The 18,243-nt window shown below is 36.3% G+C and overlaps 1 protein-coding gene across 3 annotated transcripts in view; it reads left to right on the top strand.

Annotated features, from left to right (window-relative positions):
• Positions 1–18,226, top strand: part of GNPTAB (N-acetylglucosamine-1-phosphate transferase subunits alpha and beta) — a 38,947-nt gene extending 20,721 nt beyond the window's left edge. The window contains exons 9-22 of one of the 3 annotated variants that reach the window (XM_068142245.1): positions 1,541–1,720; positions 2,731–2,901; positions 4,523–4,646; positions 5,389–5,592; positions 6,611–7,644; positions 8,641–8,840; positions 9,089–9,308; positions 10,303–10,416; positions 10,615–10,700; positions 12,153–12,251; positions 14,499–14,666; positions 15,303–15,393; positions 15,939–15,996; positions 16,505–16,590. In XM_068142245.1, the coding sequence (XP_067998346.1) occupies positions 1,541–1,720; positions 2,731–2,901; positions 4,523–4,646; positions 5,389–5,592; positions 6,611–7,644; positions 8,641–8,840; positions 9,089–9,308; positions 10,303–10,416; positions 10,615–10,700; positions 12,153–12,251; positions 14,499–14,666; positions 15,303–15,393; positions 15,939–15,986 (2,739 nt within the window). In that variant the 3' untranslated portion in view covers positions 15,987–15,996; positions 16,505–16,590. Of the gene's footprint in view, positions 1–1,540; positions 1,721–2,730; positions 2,902–4,522; positions 4,647–5,388; positions 5,593–6,610; positions 7,645–8,640; positions 8,841–9,088; positions 9,309–10,302; positions 10,417–10,614; positions 10,701–12,152; positions 12,252–14,498; positions 14,667–15,302; positions 15,394–15,938; positions 15,997–16,504 lie in introns of all 3 variants that reach the window. The other 2 variants (XM_068142246.1, XM_068142247.1) reach the window with 2 other exon arrangements.
• Positions 18,227–18,243: the final 17 nt, after the last annotated feature.

Genomic DNA, 18,243 nt, shown 5'->3' with positions numbered 1-18,243 from the left:
CACCAAAGAGTGTGATGTTAAATTGAAATATTCTTTTTCTCCAAGTTAAACATTTTGTCCTCTTTGTATATTCTGATAAAGTTGCGTGCAGTCAAGTCTTGACAGGCTTAGCTGATACTGTCTGGCAGATAAGCAGGCTTCTTTTGTGGGAAAGACAGAGAACTTTATTAACACAGCATTGTCTCCTTCCAGATACATTTCTTAAGGACTGAGCAAATGCTAATTATTTCTCTCACAAAAATTTAGGAGACCTGAAATGCAGATGTTTGTAAGGAACATTTTACTTCAAATACTTTTGATAGAAGCAAGGATGTTCCATTTAGCAACAGAAAATAAAGTAATGGTGTCTGTTTCAACATAAGATCTTCTAAAACCTTAGATTTTTTTCCTCCTGCTGGACAATATTACAATAAATTACAATAAATACATATCACAATAAATGCCAAGTGGCATGAGTAAAGTAATTGTGCCCACTCCAGTAAAGTTTGCAGTCTTCCTTTGTGTCCTGTTAGCCTTGCTTTTGGGGAGCTTTTCTTTGTTAATACCAGTCCTGAACTCTAATTTTATACTTCCCTATGTTGAGATTTTGCATTGTTTTGTAAATGGATACTAGCCAATGAATGCTGGTGTTGCTGAAATGTGTTCAGTTAATTTGGTTTTAAGAATGTGTAAGCTGTGTTACTGTACATATTAAGTAAGAAGCCTTATTTACATTGTATAGAATCTGCCGTCATAATGCAAAATGGTAATTGTTAAATGTTCAAATTTTTCTTTCTTTTTTTTTCTTTTCTTTTTTTTTTCAATTGGGCATACTTGTAGAAATGTTCCTTTTAAGTATCTTTGTTTCTAGAAGAGGTCATTAAGTCCTCAAAAATCAGAAAAGGAACATGTGTTACAGTGTCATAGAACCCAATTTTATTACCTGATGAGCTTCTAATTAAAACATTTTATTTTCAACAAAAGCACATGAGAAGCATGCAGCTATTTGATAGTGAACATTAGGCTAAGTTTTGTTAATTTTCTCCTCCCTAAATTGTCTCCTCCCTAAATTGAAGAGCTGCTACCTTGGGATACTTCCAGTTTGTCTGTATTAGGTGGCATTTATATCAGACTTACGATGCAGTGTACTTGGAAGGCCCCAGCCTCTTTAAACTGGATTTCTGAAAGGTATTGTAACTTACTTGAAATGCAACTTGACTTTCAGTCAAGATCAAGAAATAACAAACTAATAATACAGAAAAACAGGAGAACAAGGGCTTTTTTCAGGATTCTTTCTTCAAGAGCTTGGATCAGACAAGACACTCACTTTGCAGTCTGGCCAGCATGCAACCTAATGATACCAGGCAGTCAGACACTGATGATTGAAGATTGTATTCTTCACCTTGATAATGCAGAAGAATATGATCGTTTAGAAGCATAATTGTACTTGATCAATGTATTTTTCTCTTTGCATGTTTAAATCTGACTAAAGCACACTTAGCTGAATCAGAACTTGAATGTTTTATTTAAAATCTAAGAAAAGCTTTTATCATTTTTATAGTCTAAACAGGATGAAGATATTTCTGCCAGCCGTTTTGAAGATAATGAAGAGCTGAGATACTCGTTACGATCAATAGAGAGACATGCCCCTTGGGTGCGACACATTTTCATTGTCACTAATGGGCAGATCCCTTCTTGGCTTAACCTGGATAATCCTCGGATAACCATAGTGACACATCAGGTAAAACCCAAACAAACAAAAGCCAAACAAAAAAAAATCCTACCAAAAATGGCAATCAAACAAAAATACCGGCGTTAAAATGCCACTAATAAAAGATTCTGTGTCTGTTTTGAAATGGAGTTATTCCCCCTTCTGCTAAAGGCTGCTTTGATTTGGAAGGTGAATGTGACTGCTTCTTCCCCATATTAAACCCTATTATGTCTTTGGCTAAGCAGATCGATTTTATTTCAGTTATATATATATACATATATATATATGTCCAAATATTGAGGATTCAGCTAACATATGCACATCTAATGTGCTTTTAAAGTCTACTTACAAAAAAAAACCTGGGGAGAAGAAAATTTAGTCTGAATTCACAAATACACTTCCAGAATCTGTAGTAACCTAAGAAGTTTTTGTTGAGATAGAATGGATTACAATTACTGGAACTAAGATGGCTGCAAAAAGCCAGAGGTCTTATTTGAAAAGAGAAAAGAATCCTTTAAACTTCCTGAATAAGTGAAACAAAAATGCTGTATTTTGGTATCTGGACATGCCATAGGAGCCCTGAGCAACTCGAAGTGGAAGCAAGATTCAGCTTTTTTTGCTGTGTATTTGTGATACTACTTGAAAGAGATGGAAGAATCCTGACTTTTTGAATGCTGGAACAGGTTCAGCTTGCTTGAAATTTTGTGCAGCCAGTACTGCATGAGAAGTATAAGTACGTGTACACTGGGCCTGATCTTGCAGAAGAGGAGTTTGTTTCTTTGCATTGAACCAGGTGCATTTTTCTTTTAGTTAAGCAGCAGAGTTGAAAGTGGTTTTGTATGTGGGAAATGAGATAGCAAAGCTCTTACTTTTTTGCTGAAATATTTCACTTTTTTTGTCTTTTATATCTCTCCGTGTTCTTGATAACGCTTTTTTTCCATTCAGTAGATAAGTATCAAATATATCTGACCTTTTTATGGTTTGGGGTCTTTTATTTATTTTTACCTTCTGAAACTCGTTTGGGTTTTTTTTTGTTTTAGGAAATATTTCAGAACGTGAGTCACTTACCTACCTTCAGTTCACCAGCTATTGAAAGTCACATTCATCGTATCAGTGGCCTCTCTCAGAAGTTTATCTATCTCAATGATGATGTTATGTTTGGGAAGGATGTTTGGCCTGATGATTTTTACAGTCACTCTAAAGGTCAAAAGGTAAGTCATTATGTAAGAGTTTTCTAACAGAAGTCGATGTAAAACTTTTCTATGCTACTATAATAAAAATCAAGGAACTACTACTTTGAAAGGGAGAGCTAATATAAGGTGATTTCCCTTCACTCCTTACTTCCTTTTTTACTTCTGAAGGTTCATTATTCATAACTAGACAATTGTTAGCAAAGGTCCAGGGTGGAGAGGGTGCTGTTTTTTTGTCTCTGTGCTATCTTGATGTTTGGGTTGCAGCACCACTTTTTGTGATACTCACTCACAGATTTCTGGTCCTATTATGGTTTCTCTGTCAGGCTTCATGCTTTATTTCAGTATCATTCTCTAATTCTCCCACTTTCTGCTGGAGCGCTGGTAAGAGTGATGTGATGTCTGACAGCTGTCAGTTTTTCCCCCTTCTGTAAAATCAAATTGTTTTGTGGGAAATACTTAAAAATTCAAGTCAATTCTTTCATGGGAACACTGAGGTCAGATGACATTCAAACTGATCTAATATTTAAATATACCATTAATTATCTCTGTTCCGGATGTGCATAATACCTTTGCCCAATCTACGTATAAGTGTATATGTAATGATTTATTACAAGATTCATTGTTGGATGTTTGACATACTAAACAACTGGGGTTAAGCAAGGAAAGCAGGCTGAGGAAACGTTAGCAGTAGTCATGTGTAAAAATTTTGGTTGCCAGCATTTTTATTCATGAGCTTGATCTACAGGAGTGACAAAAAACCCCAAACAATGCTTACGTATACTTATTTGTGTTAAAGCAGTAAGTACAGAAAACGTGAGACACCACTGAACCGAACATAGCATGCAGAGAGCTGTGCATGCTTGTGCACACACAGACAACGGTTGTACAAAGTTAGTTTAAGATACCCTAAAGTTATTATTTCAGTGCTGGAGACTGTTAGGAGGCTTGTAGTTTAAGATCTTTAGGGACGTAGGCATATAATTGGAAAATAGTATTTTAAGTGTATTTCTATTGTTCTTCAGTTATTCTGCCCAGTTTTGATGGTGAAGTCAGCTTAGGTGTGATACTGTTAGCAATAAACTGGTCAGCAAGTGTTTCAGTATGAAATATGTTGCTAAAATCTTAAAAAAACCCAAGGCCTAGAGGAAAATGTCTGTTGTTCTTAATGCCTCTCCAGTTGAAAGTATCCACACCCCCACACTTTTATCTTAGCAATCCTTAGAATTATTTAAGTCATAGAGGATCAGATGTTTCAGGGATTATGCTCCTCATGACCTATTTATCTCATGACTGGTTAGTAATGAAGAAACATTTTGAGTCAGGTGAAGGAGCAAATGGCAGAGCTATTTCAGAGTTTACTTTTCTATTACCTGATAAAAGTTGGAATATTCTCATTAGAATGTGATTTGCAGGAGTAGATTTGGGAAGTCCCACTTTCTATTTCTGGGTATTGCTGACTTGCTGCATGGCCTTGGGAATTTTTTTCTTCTGTTTGAAAACGATAATATGTGAAGGGTTTAAATGCTCTTTGTAGAGCTGTGTAAATATTTAAGACATTATTTTAAGTCTCTGTTCCAAGAAACAAGCTCAGATGACTTCTGTTTGCCAGCCCTTGTCTCAGACTGTAACATCGTTCCAGGTTTACTTGACTTGGCCTGTGCCAAACTGTGCTGAGGGATGTCCTGGCTCATGGATTAAAGATGGGTACTGTGATAAAGCCTGTAATAACTCGGCATGTGATTGGGATGGAGGTGATTGCATTGGTAAGACAGCAGTTTAGAAAAAGTGAACTGTTTTTCCTTACAGGAGTAATTCTGTAATTTGTCTTTCTATAACTACAACATTTGCCTCTTTATTAATAATAATTTTAATAAAAAGCTTAGAGACTGAAAAACTATATTTCTTGCAAACTACAAATTTCTATGGAAAATGACAGCAAATAGTAGGGGCATAGGAAAAATCTTTCTTTGGGTACCAAATCTGACTAGCTGGAAGGAAGGGTTTTGAAATTCCTATTATTATTGCATAATATTGTATTATATATATACACATACACACAAAATTAATGTATTATTGTACTTACAATCCAAATAATAAATAGACTGTGAAGCTGCACCATTAGTTTCTAGATGGAATTTTTATGACTGCATTGTGGGAAAATGAACTGAATTTAGGGAATCATACCACTCTAGGAGTCTGTAAAACAGTCAAAACTGCAAGCATAAGTAAATAAGTTTTCTGCTTGCCTTTTTGTAATTAAGACAGAATATATTCGTGGGTTTATTGCAATTTTAAGTTGGTTCCTGAACTTCTGCATTGAGGTTGCGTGGGCAGTATATATTGTACACTAACTCACAGAGTTCTAGTTAGTATTTGTCCCGCTTTAATTTCACAGATGATAAATAAGACTGAGTCTATAGTCTAGCATTAACGCGGTGGCTTACCATGCACCTCTCATCAGAAACAAGGATTTCAAATGACTGCTTTTGTTTTCTCTCCCTGTAGGTAATAGTGGGGGTAGTCGCTATGTTGCTGGTGGAGGTGCAGTTGGAGGTATCGGGAATGGGCCACCATGGCAGTTTGGTGCAGGAATAAGTGGTGTTTCTTACTGTAACCAAGGCTGTGCTAATTCCTGGCTAGCCGACAAATTCTGTGATCAGGCCTGCAATGTTCTCTCCTGTGGATTTGATGCCGGTGACTGTGGCCAGGGTATGTAAAATACATTGGTTATAAAGTTTCTGTGAGTATTCTTTTGAACTACCTGACCTTTTTGGTTCATCATTACCCTCAGACCAGACTAAGATGCCCTGTACAGATGCTTCTTATATGCACTAATTCAATCCTGAATCAGTGTATGTATTACTTTAGTAAAATTACTGTTGACCAAGCATGGGTGGGATGCTTGATACCTTATGGAGCAGCAGGCACTAAAGTCCTTGCCCCAAGAAGCTTACAGTTTACATGGAAAAATTACATTTCAGCTATGCAGACAGTGTTTACCTGAATAAAGACAGCTGACTTGATGATTGCCAGCACAAGCTCAAGCCTGGCTGCTTTCAGTCATCTGTGAAGTTGTTGAAAGTTTTTGATAGGAAAGACTAGCAGGAGTGAATGAAGTGATTGAGAATGCTATTTGGTATGGGCAAGGGAAAAGAAACAGAAGAATTTGGCGTGTTAGGAAGAGAAGATGATCCCCTGCGTCTCAACCTTGACAGTTCTGTTGCTGGCAGCGAGGTTTTATTTATGTGACAGTTGACAGGTAATCTCTTTTCTGCTGTAGGAGGGAGAAGTTGGGTTCAACCAATCTGAGTTTAGACGTCTGAAATCAAGATACAGAGTAGCAGAGAAATCCAACCAGTGTAACATTAGTCTAATAAAATATGGCAAAAAATGTAGTGTGGACATGTTAGTTATGACAGATACATAATTTTAAGTGATGTGATAACAAGATATGCTGCAGTTAGAGACTGAAAGTAATAAATTATACAGACTTCTGGAATTGCCACTGGAATGTCTGGCAACTTTATAGATCTGAGTATGTTCTGGTCATTCATTATTAAAGATAGTTGAGCAAGAAACAAAGCTACAGTAAATACTCTTTCACAAAGCTGTCTCCCTGGTAATACAGTGAATCTAGCTGGGCTTAATACATTTTAGAAAGACTGAAAGGTAATTGTCACACTGCAAATTGAAAGAAATTTTTGTTTCCTCTTTTTTTTCTCCCTAGATCATTTTGAGGAGATGTACAAGGTGACGCTTCAACTTAATCAGACCTACTATGTTATTCCCAAAGGTGAATGTCTGCCCTACTTCAGTTTCAGTGAAATAGCCAAGAAAGGAACTGAGGGTTCATACAGTGATAATCCAATTATCCGTCATGCTTCAATTGCTAACAAATGGAAGACTATTCACCTCATATTACATAGTGGCATGAATGCAACTGTGATCTATTTCAACCTTACCTTTCTGAACAAAAATGATGAAGAATTGAAAATGCAGTTAGCTGTTGAAGTTGATACTAGAGAGGAGCCAAAACTGAATGCAACTTCCATGCAAAAATCCAACTCTGATGTTAAAACTGTAACTTCGGTACCAGAAGCTGAACTGATATTTGAAGATATTCCTGAAGAAAAACGTTTTCCAAGAGTCAGGGAACGTCGAAATGGCACAAAAGAGAATCTACATGAAGAGGTGATAATACCATCAGTAAATGTGTCTCTCCTTCCTGAAGATGTTCAGCTAGCACTGCGGAGCCTGGACTTAAAACTGTTAAATGGTGATATCACTCAGAAAGGATTTAACCTATCCAAGGCTACTCTCCTGAGACCTTTCCAGCTCTTAACCACAGCAAGGAGTATTGTAGGTCTGGACAAGAAGGGCGTGCATAATGATTTGGAAGCTCAGAAGAACTATACCAGCTGGCAGAATTCTTTTAAGGATGTAAACAATGGCAAGATAAAATCGATAAAAGCAAATGAAGAGGTTCCTTCAAAGCTTACAGGAACAAAGGGGACTGTTGTGACAATGAACACAAATAAAGTATTGAATGCACTCATGTTAAGGGAAACCCAGAAATCGAAGCAAACTCGAAATTTAGATGCTGGAGAAGATGCACAGGGAATGGAAGGAGGAAAAGGCCACGTGCAGGTGGATACTAACATAAGGGAGGCATTAGTGGGGAGAAAATTACAGTCTTACGCTGGAAGCTACCAAGGCTTTTTGCCATGGGAGAGAAAGAAGTATTTCCAGGACCTGCTTGATGTGAGTATCTTAACACATCATTGCTCATTGGAACAATTGTATCTTCCTGCATTTAGTACACTATTGCTGACGTGACCTATAAATTGGGCATGTGCCTTGCATTTGAGGCAAATAACTGAGATTTATTTTTTTTTTTAAACTCCTCTTGACTTTTCCCATATAATCTAATTTTATTATGACCTGGGTCTCAGCTATTTCTGTTCCCATTCCATTGTCTTTTTTCTTTTTTATAGTCAGATTTACTGTTTATTCATTGTATGTTGGCACAGTGCTATTATTCAGACAGACGTAGCACTACAACAGCTTAGATTTTGTTTTGATTGCATTTGTGCAAGTAATGGATCCAGTTTATTTTTAAAAACTGTAAAAACTCTGTATGATGGTAAATACTAGGGTTCCAAAAGTTACATTAAAAGTCTGCCAACAAAGTTGAATATCTAGACCACATCAAGAAAACATGTAGGAAGCTTTCTCTGCTTTCAGTCAAAGCATTTTGGCAGTTTTGAAAACCTCTAGAAGAGAAGATGTGCTTCAGTCAATAGCAACTGCTTGCTTGCACTACTCCAAATAGCAAGACTACATCTTTCTGCTCATCTGAGATTGGATTTTGCCTGAGGAATCTTTTTATTCACAGGATTTCAGTTTATCAAATATGGATGAATAATAAGCAAAAAGAAAATAAAAAAAGAAGACAGTATTATGAATAAATCTGATAGCTAGCAGGGACTTTTCGTGTCAGCTGTCAGAGCACAAACACTTAAGTTTTTTATGGACTAGTTATTGTCAAAATAGGAATGCTCTAAGGAAAGAGTTAACTTTCGTCTTTTTCAAAAGGAAATTAAGGAATACAAAGAATATTGAAAACTTCTTCCATTTTCAAAGGAGTTGGCACCTGGCTGAAATGTGATTTCTTTGGCGTTTCCCCTCCCCCTGTGTTTAATGTTTTCAGTCTTTTTCAATAATGTAATCTTGATTTTTAACTGTCCTGCTGCTTAGGAAGAAGAGTCATTGCTCAAACAAATGTCATACTTGACTGATGGTAAACATTTTGGAAGGCAGCTGAAAGATACATTTGCTGATTCCCTTCGATATGTAAATAAGCTTTTAAACAGCAAATTTGGGTTTACGTCTCGAAAAGTCCCTGCGCACATGCCTCACATGATTGACCGCACTGTTATGCAAGAACTACAGGATATGTGAGTAGGTCTTTGTTTGGAGTAATGTGAAATGATCGATAATGCTACTTTTCTGTTGATGCTTTGCTATAGCTGTTTCCAACATAATGTTTCAATAAAATTGTGTTTTGAATAAGGAAATAAGGAATTTATTACAACATGAAGGTTGTGGTAAAATACGGAGACTTTTAAAACTCTAGGTGTTTTTATGTAAAGAGCATTCTACTTGAAGAAACCAGAGTACTAAGTAAGTTTACTTTCTTATATAGGTTTCCTGAGGAGTTTGACAAGACATCGTTTCACAAAGTGCGGCACTCAGAAGATATGCAGTTTGCTTTTTCATATTTCTACTATCTTATGAGTGCAGTCCAACCGCTGAACGTTTCTCAGATCTTTGATGAGGTTGACACGGACCAGTCGGGCATTTTGTCTGACCGAGAGATTCGCACCTTGGCTACGAGAATCCATGAACTACCTTTAAGTTTGCAGGTACTCTTTCCTTACTTTCAGAGTAACTTCAGTCTTAAAGCCCAAAAGTGTTAAAAGGAGTCAGATCTGTATTTTAACGTGTGTACAGCATCTGTAACATTTGACAATGTTTAATTTTACCTGAAGATTACAACATTGTGTTCTGCTTCAAAATTTTTCTGTGGAGTCAACAACTAAATTGAGTTGTAGCAGCACTGGAGAAATGGATCACTGGTGTCCAAGTTCAAGAAAGCAGTTAGTCTGAGTTTCTTAAAAGCCTCTATGAAGAGTGGGATCCTGCTGTGCTTACTCTTGTTCTTACTCATAGTAAATGACAGTTCTTGCCCTGAGAAATGTGTGATCTAAATAAAGAATTGCAAAAAAGGGTAGCAAAGAAGCCATACTAGCAAATACTATGGCCATATACAAAGACTTGCACTTCTTACCAGAGACATGGTCTTTGTAGGACTTACTCTTAGTTGGTTGAGAGGAAATTATACTATTTGTGAGTTAGAGAGAGCAGTTGGCACAAACCAAAGAAATAACCTGTCTTTGAACAGCACACAAAGTCACTGGCATAGCTCTCTGCTTTAGTTTGCTCCTAGCCTGTACCTTAATCAAAGTTCTTTTTTCCTGTCCTTCGAGTTCACTTTTCTGTTTGTTTGTTTGATTTGGGATTTAATATGGCACTGCTGGTTTTGGAATTCTGTACTGTCCTGACAGGTGTGGTTTTAATCATAAATGAAAATGGCATTAAATCCTGCTTTATCTGGTGTCTATTCAACTGTGCACTGAGCATTTTCCTTACTTTAGACATACAGGGATTCCCACTGAGTTTAGCACTTACTGAAATAGGGTCTGCTGAATATTATGTCTTTTTTTCCCCAATAGTAACATGGAATATCATTTACATAACATTAAATTATCTCTATGCACCTTGGATTTTTAGAACTGTCAGTGAGAAAACAGGATTATCTTTTTTTTTTGTTTCATTTTTTCCTTCCCTCTCTTTTAGGATTTGACAGGTCTAGAACAAATGCTGATAAATTGCTCTAAAGCTCTTCCTGCCAACATAACTCAGATCCATGTCATTCCACCAACTCAGGAAGCATATTATGATCCCAATCTGGTAAGAAACATTGGTCTTAAAAGGTGGTTGGTTTCTTTTCTGAGGGTGTATTTACTGCTTTTGAAAAGCTGGTTTGATACCTAGAAGAAAAGTATTTACAGAAATTCCACCTGTGTGTACAAGTTTTCTACAGATTCATCTTTGTAACAGAATCTGTACTTTTCAGTAACCTGTAATCTAAACAATGTTTTCTTCCAGCCTCCAGTAACTAAAAACCTAGTGACCAATTGCAAACCTGTGACTGACAGAATCCGCAAGGCGTACAAGGACAAAAACAAATACAGGTATGTTGTTACAGTCCTGTGAAAAGCCATGCTAGGTTTTGTAAAGGCACTAGGAAAATGTATAGATACACACATGACCAAAGTTGTATGTGCATGTTAACAGACCTTAGCTCAATTTATTTTAACAGTGTAACTGAAGAAACATCCTGATACTTACTTATGTATATTTCACTGCAATTATTTTTTATGGGTGTTTTATTTAGTAGACTAAATATTTCTCTGCTATGTGTGTCATCTTGGGCTAAATCCTAATTCATGTTGTACGACAGTAGAGAAGAGTATCTTTAAATGGCTATGTAAATTGACTGTGTGTGTATTAAGTGAGGACAGTATAAGTAGTATAAAACAAAAGGGAAGAGTCTGGTATCTAGAAACTGTAAATCTGATTAATCTTTTCTTCTGCTGAAGCTTAATAAATGAATAAATAAATACCCCCAAACCAATCAGAAAAAAACATTTTAGCCCCTAAAAACCTTGTGGTTTTCCTGCAAGGAGGAGGAGTGACAGATGGGGGGAGGGGAGGGAGAGGACAGGAAAGGAAAGGACAGAAAGGGTTTCCATCTCCTTTTGGAAGGACAGAACAAAAAATTATGGTGACCATTGGTTTGTTTAAATAATTGTATTTGCTTAGGTCTGCCTGAGATCAGGTTCTCAGATCTTTTTCCTGTGAAATATACAAACCAATCACATGGCAGTGGGACTGTTTGTTGGTGTGGATCTTACAGCCTTGTCTCCTATGCATTGCTGCATCAGTAGTGGTGGACAGAGGAGGGTGGTGGGGAGTCTCTGAAGCATGCAGGTGTAGCCACAAAGTCAAATAAAGCTGTAGCATGAAAGAAGGTTACAGCTGCTCCTTAGGGCAGTTTTTGAATGTTGTTATACATTAATTCATTGTACCTCGGGTTGTGCTATAAGCTTCATAACAGTATAAATAATTCTGTCTCCAGGAGAGTTCATACTAAAACTGAAAATCTGACACAACATGTGAGACTGAAAAATGTTGAGGTGGGGGCAAGGATTTGCTGTACTTAAACTGATTATAGAAATATATTTGTCATTAGGATATATGCTTCTTTTTTGTTTCATTGAACTTTCATATTAAATAATTGTAGCTATTGATTGTGCGACATTTATGAATGGAGCAGATTCTCAGGTGAGATTTCAAGGACTAGGCAAGAGATTTTCTTACATCAACATAAAGTTGAAAAATACAAGTGGCACCTCTAGTAAACTGGGGTGGAATGCTCTTTCAAACTCAAGGTATCCTTCAGAGGTGACATGATTCTGCATTTGATACTATAGTGGTTTTGTTTTCAAGTTGCTGATTAATTGGGTGAGGGAGGTTATAGTTGCATTTAAGGTTGTAGTTCTATTAGATTAGAAATAAAAAATTAGTATTTCTTGAACCTCACCTTAGGTTGTTTTATTAATGTATAATTATTTATGAATAAGGTTTGAAGTCATGGGAGAAGAGGAAATTGCCTTCAAAATGATTCGCACAAATGTTTCTCATGTGGTTGGTCAGCTGGATGACATACGAAAAAATCCCAGGTATCCCGTCTCTTGATTTGTGGGAAGTTTTGAGGTGGTCTTCATTTTCTGCTTCAACTGTTCATATCTGAAACCTTTGAAAACTTACAGATTACCTTTGCTATTTTTGAGGCTTTCATTTTTTGCCATTCTAGAGGGCATACAGTTTATACTTCAGGCAGTTTTATTTTAAAGGAAGAGCATTTTGATCTGCTTTAAAATCTACTGATGTTTTAAAATATATTGGTGTTTTACAAAATCAGTTTTGCCTATGTATTATTCTTCCATGTTCTCTTAGTATGTGGCAAGAAGTTGTTTATTTGTTTGGGTTTGGTGGTTTTTTGGGTGTTTGGTTTTTTTGCCGGGGGGGGGGGTTACGGGGGATGTTTTGGGGTGTGTTTTTGTGTTGGTTGGTTGTTTTGTTGAGGAATCAGTTTCTCTGGTTTGCAGTGGGCAGTGCCCTGACTCATCAAATCACTACTGCTTCTTTCTCCATTTCTTTCTATCTGCTGTGACTCTTTTATTTAAATGTAGGTGTAATTTCAGGTGTTGTTAGGCCCAAGGAAACTCATACAACATGAGTTTCTTATCTTCAGTTTTCAAGTTCATGCTTGCAGTTACTGGCTTCTTGTTTTGAATGGTTGTTCCTGATGTCAGACTTGAACTTGACATCCCAGATTGTTGGCTGGTTTGTGAAGTAAGTTTGACTTCATTGCTTGGACTCTATTCCTGCAAAGTGTAGTCATACCTTGTTAGCAAAGGAGAGGTCTCTTTCTCCTTGCTGTGATTTCACTGTGTGTAAAATAGTGCAGTCTTTAAAAACAGCTATTCAGTATCTCTTCTAGAGTGAATTAAAAGTATTGTTCACTGATCTGCCTAAATGTGTGGTTTGCATCCTTAAGGAAAAGTGAGCTGTAATCGTCTGGGCATTAATTCTAGAATATCCAAAGAAATATCAGATTTCATTTATTTGGATGCATTAAAATAGTCTTTACATTTAAAACAGATTAATAGCCTCATTGGTCCCACTTGCTGTGCTTTGCTACGCTTAGTAACCTTCTTGTCTGTAAACGGCACCTCTTTCAGATGAAGCTAAACAGGGATACATAGGCTGCAGGAAGTAGTGCAGCTACTGCATTCCCAGGGGCTACTGAGTTTCCAATCCAAAGAACAAGGTTAGGAATAGTTCAAGTTGAACTTCCAAAATGCATACAGTGTAGACACAATTGCCACAACTAGCTGTTTTACATAATGTTACTTGAAAGCATAAGCATAGCCTACTCATCTTTAAAAAGGAGAGGCATAATTTTTTTTTTCTTGTCATATATAGCAATCTGAATGAGTGTTTATCCTCTGCACATAATTGTCTAGAGCAAGGTTGCCAAACATGCTAGAAACAGTACAGACTGTGAGGAACAATGTTAATGCCCTATGCAGGCCAATTCATATGCTCTTTAGTGTCCTGCTTATTTCCAGCTTCATGCAGGAAGTCTGAACTTTGCTCTTCTTTGAAAAGAGCACACCATGCTATAGAGAATGCAGCTGACCACAACTACTTACTTACAAAGGTTAGCAATTACAAGGCATATGTCATAGGATATTATTTCTCCCTCTGGGGAAAATGTAAGGGTCTTGTATCTCACAGTATAAATAAAGCACATAACCTTGCCCATGTGTGGGAAAGAGAATTTTTGTTCTCAAGCACCAGGTCACAGTGGCCAAGGGTACATAGCAGTCTAGCACAGTAGCTGCAGCTTTAGTTTCAGTAATTTGCAGTAGCTTGGATAGTTGTGTCTTTCTTATACAAGCAATAACTTCTCTTGTACAATCTCTATAGTTTTTATGTTGACGTTCTCTGAAGAGTGCAGCGTACACAGTAAAGTATTAAGACTTTAGTATGTTTAACTTCTTCAGTGGAGATCACTTTGTTCTAATCTATAACAAAGCCTTACCCGAATCATAATGTTGACCTTCTAACTTGCTGTCTGTATCCAGTGGTGGGCGCTGGATTGATGCAGAGTGGAGCCCATTAGATGGCAGCATTATATAAAGAGAGAGAAGTGTGGCTTTGGTGCACTTTAAATTGATTTTATTTTAATTCTAAATAATGCAGCAACAAGGAAACTGCTAGTATCAAATACATCAGTTTGGGTTTAAAAAGATACTGAATCAATTTTGTTTAAAAGGATTCTGTTTGTATTCTCAGTTTGCCAATACCTTTGCTGTATTATTAAAGGAATATTCTAACAGCAACCTCTTGTTTTCTAGAAAATTTGTTTGCCTAAATGACAATATTGATCATAGTCATAAGGATGCTCAGACAGTGAAAGCAGTGCTTAGAGATTTTTATGAATCGATGTTTCCAATACCTTCCCAATTTGAACTGCCAAGAGAATATCGGAATCGTTTTCTTCACATGCATGAACTCCAAGAATGGTATGTTACACAGTTTCTCTTCAAGTTATTGTTGTGTGAGAAAAATTGCTGACAACAATAGGTGTGGATTGTAGTGCTACAAGTTCTGCCATAGGCAGTGGCATAGAGTGTCGGGGCCAAACCCATTTGTGCAGTCAGCTGTAGACATTTGTACTGGAGGGGTAGACATGTTGTTGGCTTCCTTTTTGAGGATGAGGTTTGTTAGCTTCAAAGGAAGACTTTATTTTAATTTAGTTATAGCCCTATTTCTACCTGGGTGGGTTAAATCATGCTGAAGTGCTGATGGAAATCCATGTTTATCAAAACGTTTTACACCCACAACCAGTTGAATCTTGAAAACCTCCAGTGGTGAAGAGTCCACTCTGTCCCTGGGGAGGTTGTTTCAATTAATCATTCTTCTCACTGCACAAAAAAAATTCTGATACAAAGATAAAACCTCTCCCAGTCCCACTTCTACCTGTTGCCCCTTGTAATCTCTGTATGGCTTTGATTCATGAAGTGAGAGGATCTGTATTCTTCCTAGCCACGCTCTAATTACTGGAAAAAACTTTCTTTGCCTGTTTCAAAGAAACTTTATATATTTGCATTTATAATAAGGAGGGTTTTTTTTTTTTCTTTTCTTCTCTCTTTGTACAGGAGGGCATATAGAGACAAGCTGAAATTCTGGACTCATTGTGTTCTAGTAATACTTATTGTATTTACAGTCATCTCATTTTTTGCAGAACAGGTAAAATTAATATTTTATTTCATGTGTAACACTGATCAGATTGCTGTGTCTTCAGGGAAGTATAGGATAGAATTTTGGTTTTTTAAGACTAAATAGGAATTGTCTTTCATAAAGGAATAAAGATGTTAAATGGCTAATAATTAGGTTGCTTCACTTTTTAAGTCCTCATGTTGAGATTCCTTGACAAGAAAGTCATATAAGGAGAGCAGTGTATTCCCATTTTCAAGCACCTGGTGGCTATGAAGTTGATTGACGGTGTACTAAATTTGGATGCTTTTGAATTCTTGGTCTGTTAACACAAATACTGGTAAAAGTGCAAAGTTGACAGGAAGAAAATTTAGGTAATAGTAATACTTAGAGGCCTTACAGAAATCTCATTCCTAAGTAATTGCAAGGACTTCTATTGAATTTAAAAGTTTTTGAATCTGACTCAAAGGGAAAAAACCTCCTCTTCTGCAAGCATAAAATGGCTTTCTTGAACATGATTAATCCTGCTAAACTTAGAGGGAATCAATGGAACAAATCATATGGGTAATTCTTTGCAGGTTGGGTCCTTAAGTAACACTTTCCGTGGTCTGATGAAGAGGGTGTAATTCTTGAAAGGTTGGCTTTTGATTATTATTTTTCTCCACCTTTAACTTTTGCATGAATCTTTCCTTTGATTTTCAGACTTTCGTATAGAGTAGAAAACTTGGACTCCATTAGTAACTTGGTTTTGGGATTATTCAACTAAAGTAGTACATCTAGGTAAATAAATACTGGTTTAAGTTACTAGTCCTGTGTTGATCTTTTAGAAGCTCAGTGTTGCCTGGTGTTACATTAAATGCACAAATTAATTTTAAAATAGAATGTAGGCATTTTGTACTTTTCACTGTCTGCTTGTATTGCGGTAATTGAGAAGTCCAGTTGGAAATGTGCAGGCCTAATAGATGAATTTGAGTAAATAACTTTCTTCCTGTGCTGTGGGGGAAAAAAAAAACCAACAAGAAGGACAATATTGACTTAATTACCATGGATGGTACAGATTTTTTATTTTCTAGGATGAAAGCCTGACCTGCAGTACATATCTAGCCCAGCAGAGAACTAAATACTGCATTTTTTCTCTCCTCAGTTAATTGCACTTAAGCGAAAGATTTTTCCAAGGCGAAGGATCCAAAAGGAAGCTGGTCATGAACAAATCAAAGTGTAGAAGAGCTTTATTTTGGAGATTGGTCTACCTCAAGATGTGATAAGCATTTAAAATAATCTCTTAAGTGTCTTTTGTGGTTTTGACATTTAACTGTGTTGATATGAAGAAGACAAGAAGAATCATGCATCTACAGTTCGAATCTCCACAGCACACTCTTCATGGTACATAAACTGCTGCAGCTGTGACAAAGCAAAACCACCAAGCAAACAGAATTACAGGAAATCTGTACATAGGCAGATTTCAACAGGTCTTACTTTTCAGCTATTAGTTCATGGCCATGTTATCCTTTTTTATAAAAAGGGTTACCTGAAGAAATGTAACTGCATTTATTGCAGTGGATGTTGCCAACTAGATAAAATATTGGAAGGCAAAGTTGTTTGGGATCATCTTAACAGGTCCTTGATCTTGCATTCCAAAACATTTCGCAAGTTTTGGTCATTGCTGCTTTTTTAGCCCTGTGGGAAAAGGGAGAATTATGTAACTTGTCATTTAGAGTAGTATACATTTATGGATGTTGACATTCTTCAAAGCATAGGGACAATTCATATCCATATCTGTAATATTTAATTGGGATTTTGAAAAATTGGATACTAATAAAAAACATACAGTAGCACAACAACTCCTGGTTATATGAAGGCTATTTTATATCTGGTATACTATATTCCAAAGAATACAGTGCTGTTATTTCTTGATTTGATTACAAAAAGAGGGTTGTAATCAAATGAAACTGATGAAGGTATGGCATTTTACAAGCATTGTAAATATAAAAGCAAAAGTGCCTCTCTGTCTGAATGGGTAATAAAACTGCTTTTAGCAATTTATGGGAGCAGTGTTTCACTTCACGAAACAATACTTGTAAAGACACAAAGCTACGGTGTTTTTAAATTTAAAAGGGCTTGTCCCTGTATTTTGCTGATACCAGAATAGTGCAGTTTTCTGTGGGGAAAGGATGACAAATCTTTTCAAGCAGAAATTTTTGATGGTGTATTTTCAACGAATTGTATTAGCAGTATTCAAAAAAGCATTAATTCTTGTAATCGGATCATGTAGAAAATGCACGTGTATCTGTATCGTAAGGTAATTGGTTTGCTTTGAATTTAACTGAAATGTGGTTAACACTTGATTGTTGTTTTTGTTTTCAAGTAAACCAAAATTCAGCCATTTTGATAAATCAGCCACTAATGAGACTGTTTAAAGTTCTTATTTTTCCCTTTAAAAGTTTCCACGGTAATAATTTAATGTTAATTTGAAGCATGAATGGGTTCTCAAAGTAGAATCAAAATTTTGAGCATTGTAAAAATGCAAGCACTTTTAATTATGAAGGTTATATTTCATGCTAGCAATATGTTGTGCTGAAACAGAATGTAATTTATTAAATCTAAAATACTTTGGATGAACAGAAAATGAGACATTTCAAGAAATATGAGAAAATTGAGACATTGCAAGAAAGCTTTGATAGCTTCTTACACTTCAAGCTGTTATTAAGCATATTCAAATTTGACTAGAATCTGTTTTTTAAATTATTTGGCATTTTAATCAAAATAGTTGGAAAAACTTGGTGGACATTTTATGGCAGTTTTTCTGCTGAAGTTATTTATAAATAAACAGATTGTTTAAACAAAACTACAAAGGTACATTCATGCTTTTTTTCAGTACAGTAA

Source organism: Melanerpes formicivorus, unplaced genomic scaffold (genome assembly GCF_026170545.1).
Source record: "Melanerpes formicivorus ecotype bairdi unplaced genomic scaffold, bMelFor1.0.p_v2 SCAF_8, whole genome shotgun sequence".
Taxonomy (NCBI): domain Eukaryota; kingdom Metazoa; phylum Chordata; class Aves; order Piciformes; family Picidae; genus Melanerpes; species Melanerpes formicivorus.
This window is presented reverse-complemented; position numbering and strand designations above follow the sequence as displayed.